We start from the raw sequence: 14,662 nt of genomic DNA, 5'->3' as shown, positions 1-14,662 counted from the left end.
TCTTGTACATTGTAGATGATATGACATCGAGACTCTGAATTCTGCTTTCTTACTCTTAACAGTGGTGTTTTGTTCTAGCAGGCATTTAACTTGAATAAACTCAGACTCTAAAATCTGTCTCCCCAGTGATGGACAGCAGCTGAAATCACTGTTCAATTCTTTCAGCATCCCAGCTGTTGCTTCTTGCCAGGCTTCATGGAGAATCCCTAATCCATGTGCAGTTAAGGGATCCATCAAGGATTCTGGCAGTTTATAACCAGATTTTGGGGCTACCCTCTTTTTAGGATTTTCCCTTTACTTGCCAGCAATTCTGGTAATCCCAAGCTCTTAACCCAGCTCTTCAAACAAGTAAAACTGGAGCTTTCTCGTTGAGTTCTAGCTGTACTACATCATATGGACTGCCCTTGGATAAAACAATATAAATGCAAACTTTGCACATTGTAGTTCCCTTCTTTCAAGGGTCAACTCCCCTCCAATTTCTGCCTAGTATGGTTGCTTTCCAGTGCCTTCAAGAAGTTACTTTTAATATTTTGCCCAGAGTTTAAAACTGTTATCTATGGAAGGTTCAGTTCAACACAATCTACTGTAACATGTAAGTCCATCTACTAAGCTTTTATTTCAACAATTATATATTTTTTGTTTCTAAACATTTTAATCATCCTAGTTTAAAATTTGCCTAGTCATTTTGGGTAGTCTCATTACTTGCTAATTTTTGTGATTCAACTTTTTATTTAAGTATTCTGTTCAATTATTTCATATTGTATCTCAGATAATTCCATTTTGTAAAGTCTTTGGGATCTAAATCCATTGATTACTATGTGTTTTAACTTTCACTCATGGTAGTTTGTTTCCTTTTATGCTTGTTTATCTAGATTTTGGATATTTGGTTGATCTTAACCTGTGAAAAAGTAGGGGCCTAAACTGAGGATGCTTCCTCCAAAGATGTACATTTAATTTCACTACTAGCCAAGGGATCCATACCAACTAGAGATCATTTCAGCTCCCTTCCCAGCTTAAATGTAGTCTCAAGTTTAACTTCCTTACCTTGCCTATAGCCCAAGGCTTAGTCTATCAAGCACAACATGGATATCAGTATTTATATTCAGGGTAATCTGCCTTTCATCTGTGCTTACTGATTACGGATCTGGTTTTGGCTATTTTTGTTTCACCTCTTGAGATTTAACTTCCTCCAAGTCCAAGGATGCAATAAAAAATATGATTTATGCAGGCTCAAGTTGCTTTCGACTGATAGAGTCTGAGAGATTCTTGTCTGCCATATGCGGGGAGTCCTTCATGTCACTATTACAAGGCTGTATTATAGCTTCCTCATTTCTGTCCTTACTTTTTTGGCTGACTTTTACAAGCAGGAAAGAATTGTATTTAAAATTCATGTTTTTCATACTTATAGCAAGTACTAACAACTTCAATCTTCTTTTAAAATGTACTTATACTTTTAAAGTAAATGAATTAATAGAACTTTGAATATCTACTATGATTCAAAGGGTGTTTATTAAATGGTTAACTTTTACTTAACCTGACACATCACTTCACCCCCCACAACAATAAAAATCATTGTACTTGGCGCTATCATCAGCATGACTACAAACCCAAATAGGTGCAATAAAATAGCTTATCAGACCCAGAATATTCTTATATTCATTTTCCTTTATCAAGGAAAATAAAACGTATTTTAAAGTTCTCTCAGAAAACTCCCAGATTTTTATGAATACATCATCAGAATGGACCCCACAGGAATACTGTTAACCGTTTCCTCCAACACTAAAGCTATTCCAACTTTATAACCTTAACTCAGTCTATAGCTTGGAACAGAATAAAATTAACTCTTACAGGAATAGATGGAATGTCCTTGGCTGAATTAGCATGATAATTCACACTAATTAGAAAGATTAAGCAAGTGATACTAGGAATCTTTATAAAGGCAAAAATATAAGGGGGAAAAAGCACTAGAAGGGGATTTGATTATTTACAGAAACAGCTATTACAAAAGTATGTATGACTTTAGTATTATGCAAATATAAACATGGTGTGAAATTTGTCTATAAAGATGAAATCTCTTACAAGCAGCAACTTTATAATTCAATTACTATTTAATGAGTAACTATACTAATCCACAAACTCACTGAGTAACAATCTAAGGGTCACACAGCTGGTAAAGTAGCAGAACCAAGATTCAAACCCTGGTTTGTCTCATTTCAAAGTCTTCAAATGCAAAAAATAAATTTTAAAAAATTTTAATTAAGGTTTCAACCTAGATAGAGAAATAACGATGCCACTAATTTTACAATGTACACATAGGAGGAGCAAATTTGAAAGGGATGATGATTAGCCTAATGAAACCAGGAAGAGCATTTATCCAATTCATTTGTTTTCCCAGTTCCAAGATAGCATCTGCCTTATAGAACCAAAGAGAAGGCAGAGAAAACTATACTTATTGAGAATTTAATTCAAGATAAGTAATCTCTAAATCCTTTAAAAACATTTTAGGTAGTATTTGATGCATACTAAAGAATACATGTATAATGATCAAGTTATGAAGCATAATAAGAAAATAAACACCCATAAACTCACCACACAATTTAAGAACTAGATCATTACCAATATGGATGGGTACACCTGTATGCTCCTTCTCTATTACGTCTGCTTTCCCAAGAAGGCAACAATTAAACAAAATTTTGTATTTATCATTTCCCTGTTTTTCTTCCCTTAATAATCTTATCATATACATACAGAATCCCAAATTAAAGTTTTTTTTGCTTGTTCTTAAGCTTTATAAAGATAATAGCTATATGTAGTTTTCTACAAATTGGTTCTTTCACCCAGTATATTTTTAAGATTCATCCATCCACTCTATTGGTATTGGACATTTGTTGTTTATTATTCATTTTAGATTAATTTAGGCCATGTATATTTTCACAGTTACTCATTATATTTTTTTCCTGTCAAGGTTTAAAGAAATTAGAAAAGAGATATATCACACAATCCAATACCCAAAATACCAAGTACCAAAAAGTCAACATCTCAACATCAGTTAAAAACCATACGACTTTCACATGTAACTTGCCAAGATGACTTTTTGCACCACCATTTGTGACCCTGCAGTTTAACCACATTGAAAAATAAGTTTACTAACAATTGTGGAGATCCTCTACTAAAATACTTTTGCATTATTTAACCATTAATTTGGTCTTATATCACTTTGCCAAAATAAACTCAGTGAAGTTGCTATATATTTAAGATGTCAACCTCAACTTTAAAGTTATGTATTTATTGCCAAAATTACTGCAGACACTCCTAATATAACATGTGTCTGTTAATATGTTAAGAAAACAGTTGTCCAAAAGGTTCCCATTTAACAGTTTTTTTTGGGTTCCCTACTATCTACAGCAGAACAGGAGCATAGTTCAGAAAGTATCACTACTTGTTAAGCAAACACACATGAGTTTCCATTGTATTCCTATTTGGCAGGGACTTTGTTACACTTTCCTCACAGCTTTGTATAAGTGCTAACTGGGTTATTTTTCTAGTGCAAGAGTAGTGAGGCAAGTCTTTTAGCTTCATTTTGGGTAAAGGAAAACCTCTTTAGTAATCCATACCTTTTAAGGGTATAAGTGAAACATGTATTTATTGATACCTATGTGTAGGACACCTTATTAGGTGCTGAGTTCCCTAATCTGGAAAGTAGAGATAACAGCAGCGCCTACCTCCCAAGGTCCTTTTTAGGATTCAATGAGAAAATGTACGGAAATTGCTAAACACAGTACCCAAATCATAATTAAACATTCAACAAATGTAGGTTATTATTTCTGCAAATCTTTCCACTTTCATGTCAATTCCTATTTGATACAGATGTCCCTCCTCCCACCCTATGTTACTTTGCATTTGCTCAAACCTGAATATAATGGAGAAATAAGTTACTCTAGAAGCACGCAAGAGAGGGTACCTAAATCAGCCTGGGGACAAGAGGCAGCCAAAGAATTTCATGTGTTATATATTATCCCCACCCCCACCCCAAAGAAAAAGTTCTTTACAGAGCTTAAAAAAAAAAAAAAAAAGTCTCTATTGGGCAGTGATAAGCAAGAAAACTGAAGCCCGGAGGTAATTAAGCGATTCGCTCAACGTTGGACAGCTCTTTACAGAATTGGCTATGCTTCCTCATTTGAGAGCTGGAGTTCAGGTCTCTTGGGACCCGGTCCATGACTTCTGCCACAAGTTTATATGAGCTCACGACACTAATCTAGGCATTAAATGGCTTTATCAAATTACACGGCGTGATGCAGTCTACCCTGTCCTATTCTCGGTATGTTAACCATATTTGAAATTATTTCAAGCAATACATCACTAAATATAACTCACAGCCTATAAAATCTGTCAGAAGCCTTGTGGAATCAGAATTAAAGTGGAGAAATACTACCGGATAAGTAAGGCTGGAAGGGAAGCAGACGTAGGTTGAGGGAACCAAGCACTAGGAACTGTCGGAGGAAAAGATAAAGAAAAAGTACAAAAAGTAGGAAAAGAGAAAAGGTTATCGGGCTACATAATATCTATTCTTCTTGCTCACAGAGGGGCCCAAACACAGCAACACCCGGGGAGGAGATACTTACGGCATTTCGACATTCAGGGACGCACCCCTGCCGCTGGATAAAACCACTGAGCAACCTCTTACGAAAACAGAGAACCTTCGGAGAGAAACACTGAAGCCTGAAAAGCGCGGGCGAACGGTCACTCGACGCTGTGCCACACTCCACGCGGCCCGCCGGAAACACTCCCCCAGCTACAAGGGATCCCAGTGTATGCCGGGAAGGGGGGAGGAGAGTCTACGCCTAGGACAGCTCTCAGTCCCTGCCAGGGCAACGCAGGACACTCTCTCACGACTCTGACCAGAAGGCCCCCGATAGATGAGAGGCAGAGCCATCTCCGTTAGCTCTGGAGTAACTATCCCTAGGTTTCTAGCCGGACCATTTGGGTAGGTACTCCGTATCTTGTTTCCGGTAGCGGAGAGGTGCAGTTGCCATGGTAATTAAAAGAAGGCCAAGGACCTTCCGGCCGCTGTGAGAGGGTTGTGGAATCCGTGAGGAGAATTGGCTGCGCTTCCTCGTTTGTGACCTGCAGTTAGGTAGCAAGCAGCTCGCTGTCTGTCTCTTCGCCCGCTCCGTTCGTCACTGTTCGGCTTCCCTTTCGCCACCTGCATCTTTTATCTCTCTGTCATACGTACACTTGCTCCATGTCTGTACTTAAAAATGTAAATATAAATGCAGTTTTATTCCCAGAGGAATACAAAAAAAAAAGATGTTGCCGGAGATCAGCTGTGAAGGTATTTTACTATGTAGGGACGGTGACTGGATGGCTGTTTTCCCTTGGCCGTTTAGAAGCCTTAGGTGCTTGTACACAATTTATTTTTCTTGCTGTTGTGCGGCTGCTTATTTATGGAGCGGTTCGCTGCAATGTACTCTCTAGGCCCTTGTCTTGGTCTTGGGCTGGAGTTTTAGATGCAGGAGGTTTCCAAGCCTGAGGGGCGCAATTATATATTTAATTATATATTTAAGCTTCAGTTTAGTCTCTCGTTACAGAGAGAGAAAAAATAGCATTCTGGAACATTTCAGCCATGGGATTTCCACGTGAGGGAGTCACCTTATTTGGAAAGAGCATTTGAGGACACTCTTAAAAAAATATTTACATTTTTAAATTGCTGGCTGCAAAACGAACGTTCATTCTCCCTTCCTTATTGGAACAGTTTTCTTTCACATTTGTGAGGAGATGTGTGCATGCGTATGTGTTAAAAACTGTGATGCTTAATTATAGCGATACCAATTTGCAGTAACCAGACTGTGACACCACATCCCTTAGGGGTCCTTCTAAATCTGGTGTAAGATGAAAGTGTCAGGCAGTCGGTCTGTGTATTATAAATAGGGTACTTCATCCATGATAAGTGATTATTATCTTTCTTTCCCAAGTGTAAAAGACCTATATAATTCAAGAAGGTGCAAGTGATTCAGGCCTCCTGAGTAAGAATCCAATGAGTCCTGAAGGGGACCCTACCTGTGTCGTCTTATTGTTAAACTTGAAATATTCAATTTATTAGGTTGGAATGTATTTTTGGAAGTCAGAGCTGGGTAAAATAATGTTGGAAGCTGTTAGACCTCCAGCACAATTTAGGGCCTCATAGTAACTGTTGTACAAGAAGCCTTCATTCACATTAAAAAACGAAGAAACTTATCGAAATTTGCTGCCTTTTGCTACTTACTATTAGCTGGATGACATCTCTGTCTCTCAATTTCCTTATCTGTAAAATGGGCAAAAAATATCTGACCACTGTAGTAGGTATAAATCAAGATGTATGACAGTTTTTTAAGCTCTTATGAGCAGAGGTGCTATATAAACCCCCAAATTATTATTATTAACATTATTATTGGTAGTAATGGAACACAGTAAAACCTCAGGATAATGCTATAAATGACTGGATTTTTAAAATTCAGTCATTTAAAATGTGGGGCTGAATTACTGAGATGTTAGTGAAATGACCTGGTTGATGCTGCTGTGGAGATGGATGCCAACTGCCAATCACATTATAGTCAGATTCTCATTATGGTGGCGATTCACTCTATCTACAGTTTATTTAGCACTTATTATGTGCCAGGCACTGTTCTATATGCTTCACATGTGTTAATTTACTTAATCCTTATTACAATCCTATGAAGAGTCTCAACTGACTGTCCTCTAATTTTGAGAGAATAGATGAATGCTTTTCCTTTGCCCTGTGATTCTTCTTTTGTATTTATGTTACACCTTTGTTTTGGCTTTGTTCTTTTGGCTCTCTATATATATATTTAGAAAGCAACTGCCAAAGGCTTATTCTAGCTTAACATATGATAATATAACTGTATGCATATTATAATGTACATCTTTTTTCCACATATAAAAACCTTGATGTCTTGATTCCCCCTCGCCCCAGTTTGAAAGGTAAAGTGACACTTGAATTTTAGGATTAACACTGACTAAAATAAAATTTTAAAATTATTTTCTAATAGAATGGCCATCAGTCCAGGAAGTGATGCAGCTTTCTCCAGTCAGAAATCAACACTTTCAGAGAGTCCTCGATCAAAGAAATTTCCACTAACTGAAGAGGAGATATTTTATATGAATTGTAGAGCTGCCTACTTAACTGTTTTCAAAAGCAGCTTAGATAACATTATTTCTAAAGATCAACTTTGCTTAGGTAATTTTTTTTAACTTAAGTAGCTTGCCTTATTTGTTGAAAGTTAATAGATCAGAAAGACTGCAATTAGAATTACATTGTTGAATCATTCCAATTTCTTAGTTAAGCTTGAGCAGTGGAACTACCTTATGCTATTGTGCCATTTTATATAGCTACATAGTCTAAGAGGTTCAAAATAAAACTTTCAGTGTTCAAATAGACTAGATTAGTATTTTTAAAGCTTCCATCAATTACTTGCTTAAAAATACTTTTAAAATTCTTATCTTGGTACTTTAAGATTCATAAATTCTTATGTTGGTACTTTAAGATTTATAATGATAGAATTAAAACACTTCTGGCAACTGAATTACTAGTCTGAATTTGACCTACACTGGGGAAAATGTAAAGGGAATATATATATATATATATATATATATATGGTTGAATGATTATAAAAGAGTAGTATTAGAAAATAAGTGAAACTTTAAAAGAAAATTAAGAATTCTGGGTTTTGTCCTGTTCTTTAGGGGTGAGGGCTCGAGAGAGTTGATCTTTTTTTGCTTCTTTCCATTATATTTTTTTATTTTATTTTTTATTGAAGTAGAGTTGAATTACAATGTTGTATTTATTACTGCTGTACAGCTAAGTGACTCAGTTATATATATACATTCTTTTTCATATTCTTTTCCATTATGGTTTATCACAGGATATTGAATATAGTTCCCTGCCCTATACAGTAGGACCTTGTTGTCTATCTATTCTATATATACCAGTTTGCAACTGCTAATCTCAAACTCCCAATCCAACCCTCTCCCACCCTCCTCCCCCTTAGCAAGCACCAGTCTATTCTCTATGTCTGTGATTCTGTTTCTGTTTCATAAGTAGGTTCATTTGTATCATATTTTAGATTCATATAATGATATATAAGTGATATAATATGATATTTGTCTTTCTCATTTAGTATGATAATCTCTAGTTGCATCCATGTTGCTGCAAATGGCATTATTTTGTTCTTTTTATGGTTGAGTAGTATTCCATTGTTTATATGTACCACATCTTCTTTATCCATTCATCTTTCGATGGACATTTAGGTTGTTTCATATCTTGGCTGCTGTGAATAGTGCTGCTATGAACATAGGCGTGCATGTATATTTTTGAATTATAGTTTTTGTCTAGATATATGCCCAGAAGTGGGATTACTGGATCACATGGTAATTCTATTTTTAGTTTTCTTTTTTTTGGCTGTACGTGGGCCTCTCACTGTTGTGGCCTCTCCCGTTGCAGAGCACAGGCTCCAGACGCACAGGCTCAGCGGCCATGGCTCACTGGCCCAGCCACTCCGCGGCATGTGGGATCTTCCCGGACCGGGGCACGAACCCGTGTCCCCTGCATCGGCAGGCGGACTCTCAACCACTGCGCCACCAGCGAAGCCCAGTTTTCTTTTTTTAAAATAAATTTATTTATTTTATTTATTTATTTTTGGCTGCGTTGGGTCTTTGTTGCTGCACACAGGCTTTGTCTGGTTGCAGTGAGTGGGAGCTACTCTTTGTTGCGCTGTGCGTGCATCTCATTGCAGTGGCTTCTCTTGTTGCGGAGTATGGGCTCTAGGTGCGCAGGCTTCAGTAGTTGTGGCACGTGGGCTCAGTAGTTGTGGTTTGCAGGCTCTAGAGCACAGGCCCAGTAGTTAGGCGCACGGGCTTAGTTGCTCTGTGGCATGTGGGATCTTCCCGGACCAGGGCTTGAACCCGTGTGCCCTGCATTGGCAGGTTGATTCTTAACCACTGCACCACCACGGAAGCCCTATTTTTAGTTCCCTGAGGAACCTCCATACTGTTTTCCACAGTGGCTGCGCAAACTTTACACTGCCACCAACAGTGTAGGAGGGTTCCCTTTTCTCCACACCCTCTCCAACATTTATTATTTGTTTAATGATGGCCATTCTGACCAGCCTGAGGTGGTACCTCATTGTAGTTTTGATTTGAAGTTCTCTAATAATTAGTGATGTGAAGCATCTTTTCATGTGCCTATTGGCCATTTGTATTTCTTCTTTGTAGAAATGTCTCTTTAGGTCTTCTTCCCATTTCTCAATTGGGTGGTTTGATTTGTTTTGTTTTGTTTTTTTTGCGGTACGCGGGCCTCTCACTGTTGTGGCCTCTCCCGTTGCGGAGCACAGGCTCCGGACGCGCAGGCTTAGCGGCCATGGCTCACGGGCCCAGCCGATCAGTGGTATGTGGGATCTTCCTGGACCGGGTCATGAACCTGTGTCCCCTGCATCGGCAGGCGGACTCTCAACCACTGCGCCACCAGGGAAGCCTGGGTGGTTTGTTTTTTCGTTGTTGAGTTGTATGAGCTGTTTGTATATTTTGGAAATTAAGCCCTTGTCAGTTGCATCATTTGCAAATATTTTCTCCTATTCTGTGAGTTGTCTTTTCATTTTGTTTGTGGTTTCCTTTGCTGTGCAAAAGCTTTTAAATTTGATTAGGTCCCATTTGTTTATTTTTATTTCTATTGCCTTGGGAGACTAACCTAAGAAAACATTGGTACAATTTATGTCAGAGAATGTTTTGCCTGTGTTCTCTTCTAGGAGTTTTATGGAGTCATGTCTTATGTTTAAGTCTTTAAGCCATTTTGAGTTTATTTTTGTGTATGGTGAGAGGGTGTGTTAACTTCATTGATTTACATGCAGCTGTCCAACTTTCCCAACACCACTTGCTGAAGAGACCATCTTTTTCCTATTGTGTATTCTTGCCTCCTTTGCCAAAGATTCATTGACCATAGGTGTGTGGGTTTATTTTTGGGCTCTCCATTCTGTTCCATTGGTCCATATGTCTGTTTCTGTACCAGTACCACACTGTTTTGATTACTGTAGCTTTGTATACTGTCTGAGGTCTGGTATGGCTATGTCTCCTGCTTTGTTTTTTTTCTTCAGCATTGCTTTGGCAATTCTGGGTCTTTTATGGTTCCATATGAATTTTAGGATTATTTTTTCTAGTTCTGTGGAAAAGGTCATGGGAATTTGATAGGGATCACATTAAATCTGTAGATTGCTTTGGGTAGTATAGCCATTTTAACAATATTAATTCTTGCAATCTGAGAGCATGGGATATCTTCCATTTCTTTGAATCATCTTCAATTTCCTTCATTAATGCTTTATACTTATCACATATAAATCTTTCACCTCCTTGGTGAGGTTTATTCCTAATATTTTATTTTTTGAGTTGTGATTTTAAAAGGTATTGTTTTTTACATTCCCTTTCTGATATTTCATTGTTGGTGTAAAGAAATGCAACCAGTTTCTGTATGTTAAACTTGTATCCTGCTCTCTTGCTGAATTTGTTTATCAGTTCTAGTAGTTTTTGTGTGGAGTCTTTAGGGTGTTCTATCTATAGTGTCATATCATCTGTGTATAATGACAATTTTACCTCTTCCCTTCCAACTTGGATACCTTTTGTTTCTTTTTCTTGTCTGATTGCTGTGGCTAGGACTCCCAATACTATGTTGAGAGAAGTGGTGAGAGTGGGCATCCTTGTCTTGTTCCAGATTTTAGCAGAAAGCCTTTTAATTTTTCACCATTGAGTATTATATTGGCTGTGGGTTTGTCATATATAACTTTTACTATTTTGAGATATGTTCCCTCTATACCCACGTTGGTAAGAGTTTTTATCATGAATGGATGTTGGATTTTGTCAGGTGCTTTTTTTGCATCTATTGAGATGATGATGTGGTTTTTGAGTTTTCTTTTGTTTATGTGGTGTATCATAAACAAAATTGATTGATTTGCGTATGTTGAGCCATCCTTGTGAACTTGGGATGAATCCCACTTGGTTGTGGTGTATGATCTTTTTTATGCATTGTTGGATTTGGTTTGCTAATATTTTGTTGAGAATTTTTGCATCTATATTCATCAAAGATATTGGCCTGCAATTTTCTTTTTTGGTGGTGTCTTTGTCTGGTTTTGGTATCAGGGTGATGATGGCTTCATTGAATGACCTTGGGAGTGTTCCCTCCTCTTCAACTTTTTGCAAGAGTTTGAGAAGGATCGGTATAAGTTCTTCTTTGTATGTTTGGTAGAATTTGCCTGTGAAACCATCTGGTCCTGGACTTTTGTTGGTAGGGAGTTTTTAAATTACAGATTCTATTTCAGTTCTAGTGATCCATCTGTTCAAATTATCTATTTCTTCTTGATTTAATTTTGGTGGGCTGTATGTTTCTAGAAACTTGTCCATTTCTTCTAGGTTGTCAAATTTGTTGGCATATGATTGTTCATACTATTCCCGTGTGGTATTTTTGTTTTTCTGTGGCATCAGTTCTTATGTCTCCTTTTTCATTTCTTATTTTGTTTATTTGTGTTCTCTCTTCTTCTTGGTGAGCCTGGCCAGAGGTTTGTCAGTCTTGTTTATCCTTTCAAAGAACCAGCTTTTGGTTTTATTGACTTTTTCTATTGTTTTTTTTTAAGCTCTGTTTTATTTATTTCCTGCCTGATCTTTCTTCCTTCCTTCCTTCTGCTGATTTTAGGTTTTGTTTGTTCTTTTTCTAATTCTTTTAAGTGGTAGTTTAGGTTGTTTATTTGAGATTTTTCTTTTTTTTTGAGGAAGGCCTGTATCGCTATGAACTTTAATAACTGCTTTTTCTGCATCCCATAGATTTTGTATGGTTGTGTTTTCCATTATATTTTAAACCTTCTGGTGCAAATATCCCCCAAACCAGTGAATTTGGTCCTTACTAGGTGTGTCAAATCACTTGGAGGTCTTTAGTCTTAAGAAAGTGGGAAACAACAATACCAGATAATACTATACTCATGTCGGTTTCATCAAGGCTAATAACTTTATGAGTAGAAAAACTGAGTTTCTTTGCCAACTTTAGAAGCAGTTTCCTGAAATAAAAAATCTGACATATTCTTGCAACAGTGTCTTGAATTTGTATGCAATAAGATATCTATTTGAGGAAACCCATTTTGGGAAATATAAAAATTGAAAAGATTAAAATTTATATTTTATTATAAACTATAATTTTAGTTTTTTCTCTCTATTCTTTTGGATATTGGTTGAGATCATGAATCTACTAAGTATAAAAGTTTAACATGCTTTCTGCTACTATGGCATTTAGTTTAAATCAATGACTATGTATTACTAAGGTGTTATCAGTCATATAGAATTATCTGGGAAGATAATAATGCAGTGTTCATCTCTTCAACTTTTGATTTTATGGTGGAATATTCTTTGTAAAATTGTAATGATTGATTTCAGAGAATCTAGATTTTAAAAAACTGGTTTTGTGAACCAGTGATGTCTCTTTCTTAAACTTTTATGCCTTTTGTCTATAACCTTCTGCCACTTATGCACATACATGTGCTTTGACATTCCATTTTGAAATAGGATAAAGCAGTACTTTAGCTTATTTGGAAATGGAAAGACAAAGAGAACTTTAGAGTTCCTTTTTTTCCCAGCTTACAAATAATACAGGTATTATAAACTCATGTCAAAACTTAAAGTAAACCCTGGCAGAGGATCAGTATTTTGGTGTAAACCTTTAAACATCTACAATTACATTGTGTTTTCACTGTTACTGGACTTAATAATGAGCTCCAACTAATTCTAAAACTAAAGATTAAAGTTAGGTTAGTATTGTACCTATTTCTTAGATATGGGAATGTTTAGTTAATACCATGTTTTGGGAAAAATAATTTTATTCTGAGAAAGTTGTTCTTTTAGACAACAGTAATTTAAAAAATATTTTAAAAATATTTTGTTATTGAAGATAGCAACAAGCATTTGAGCTGCCACTTGTGGGAAAGAGTTACACATCTATTTTTCCAGAGCTGGACAGAAAATACCATTTTTTTCACATGGACTTTTGACTTTAAATCACAACTTCATTTAGGTCCTACTTGTATTCCCAGATTTTCAAGGGAGAAGGCTGACTGGGGATGGAATCCTAAAACACATATGCCCTTTTTGTGATTATCTTGGTAGATGAATTAAGGAATTGTCCACTTATACACTAGGCAGAGTACTTATCTTTTATTCCTGGGCAACATGGTAATTAGGGCTTTTGTCTATGTCCAAAATAAACGTGTGGAAATTTAAAAAACCATGTTATCTCCACTGTTACAAATTTCCACAAAGGCTTTCTAGGTGAATGGAAGATGGCAATTGCTATAGCTGTAACTTTTGGTAACTCTGAGAGTCACCTCTAGTTGATGATCTTGTTTCTGTTTCTTTGCCAAAGTTTATGTTATCTAGGTACAATGCACTGGCATAATGTGGAAGATGGGAACATTTATCTTAGTCCATTAACTTCTAATATGTTATTAACCATAAATCTTGACCACAAGTAGCAACTTTACACTTAAGGTGTGGACTTACTATTTAGATTATAAAAGTTCTTAGGAACCAAGAAGCTTATATCTTTAAAAATAAAAAATCACCTCATATTATTCTTGTGTACAATGAATGTTCAATATAATGGACTCACAAATGTCTGCATTTTATTGCCTTGATCTGGTTTCTGTTTCCTTGAGGATATTTCTTTAGTTAAATTGGTTTTTATATATTATTCCTTATTACATTAAATTGTAGAATATCTAGATTATCAATTTTTAATGGTGATTGACAATGCATAGATCTTGTGAAATCTCACCTAAGATAGTTGGAAATATCCAATATAAAGTTTTATAATAGAAGTTTGTAGTATAATTCAGGACAGTTACACCTTTTAAAATTCTGTTAATTTTGTCTGTGGTGCTTAGGAAACTTACTATTGGATCATTTTAGATAGTGTTAAGATATTAAAGCCTTAATATGAAGAGATTAGTCTGTTTGCAAATTACCAAGTTACTCCTATGCAACTGTACAAAATATCTACAATTGTTTAAAACCATTATATTTTAGTGTGATATGACCTGCAAATATACAAAGCCTTTCTCACATTTTAATTCTTTGCTTCTCATAAGGGCACAGCTTTTAAAATAGGAATGTTTTATGAATAACTGGTTATAGGGCTATTTTTAAATGTTCTGGTTAAAAATGAAAAGTAATTTGACCATTGCATCTCTATAATAGAGTTCTCTCAAAGTTTGTTGACATTCTTGATTTTTAGCAGGCTGTAACTGCAAGTAGGATACATTTTGTGCATGTATTTGACATTTGGGACATGATTCATGTTCTTGAAACTAATAGCTGGCAGTGATGAACATTTTAGATATCATGACTTGTTGTCAGCGATATTCTCAAACTAATGATTTACTCATTTCATTAAGATATTTGTTGAGCCAGAAAAAGTAATAATTTATGCTTTTTTTTATTCCTATGTCCTCAAAACAATTAAGTGAATGGTTGTTATTAGATCTTTTTTTTTTCTCCAGGCACTCTTATGAAGTAACTCAGATATTGTCAGTTAATTAAACTATGTAAGTTGTGAACCAACTATCAGAATAGGAAAAATCTATTT

The 14,662-nt window shown here is 36.0% G+C and overlaps 2 protein-coding genes across 7 annotated transcripts in view; one reads left to right on the top strand and one right to left on the bottom strand.

Moving 5' to 3' along the window:
• The window catches only part of ITGB3BP (integrin subunit beta 3 binding protein), an 89,875-nt gene extending 85,126 nt beyond the window's left edge, over positions 1-4,749 (bottom strand). For both annotated transcript variants that reach the window (XM_029228620.1, XM_029228621.1), the window contains exon 1: positions 4,623-4,749. In XM_029228620.1, the coding sequence (XP_029084453.1) occupies positions 4,623-4,627 (5 nt within the window). In that variant the 5' untranslated portion in view covers positions 4,628-4,749. The remainder of the gene's footprint in view (positions 1-4,622) is intronic.
• Positions 4,750-4,862: 113 nt separating this feature from the next.
• EFCAB7 (EF-hand calcium binding domain 7) overlaps positions 4,863-14,662 on the top strand; it is a 50,627-nt gene continuing 40,827 nt past the window's right edge. For 2 of the 5 annotated variants that reach the window (XM_029228694.1, XM_029228693.1), the window contains exons 1-2: positions 4,863-4,984; positions 7,047-7,234. In XM_029228694.1, coding sequence (XP_029084527.1) covers positions 4,917-4,984; positions 7,047-7,234 — 256 coding nt within the window. In that variant the 5' untranslated portion in view covers positions 4,863-4,916. Of the gene's footprint in view, positions 4,985-5,021; positions 5,135-5,289; positions 5,333-7,046; positions 7,235-14,662 lie in introns of those variants that run through there. The other 3 variants (XM_029228695.1, XM_029228697.1, XM_029228696.1) reach the window with 3 other exon arrangements.

The sequence above is a fragment of the Monodon monoceros genome, unplaced genomic scaffold (assembly GCF_005190385.1).
Source record: "Monodon monoceros isolate NGI ecotype Baffin Bay Population unplaced genomic scaffold, NGI_Narwhal_1 Super_Scaffold_18, whole genome shotgun sequence".
Taxonomy (NCBI): domain Eukaryota; kingdom Metazoa; phylum Chordata; class Mammalia; order Artiodactyla; family Monodontidae; genus Monodon; species Monodon monoceros.
Note: the sequence above shows the minus strand (reverse complement) of the source record. Positions and strands in the feature narration are given on the sequence as shown.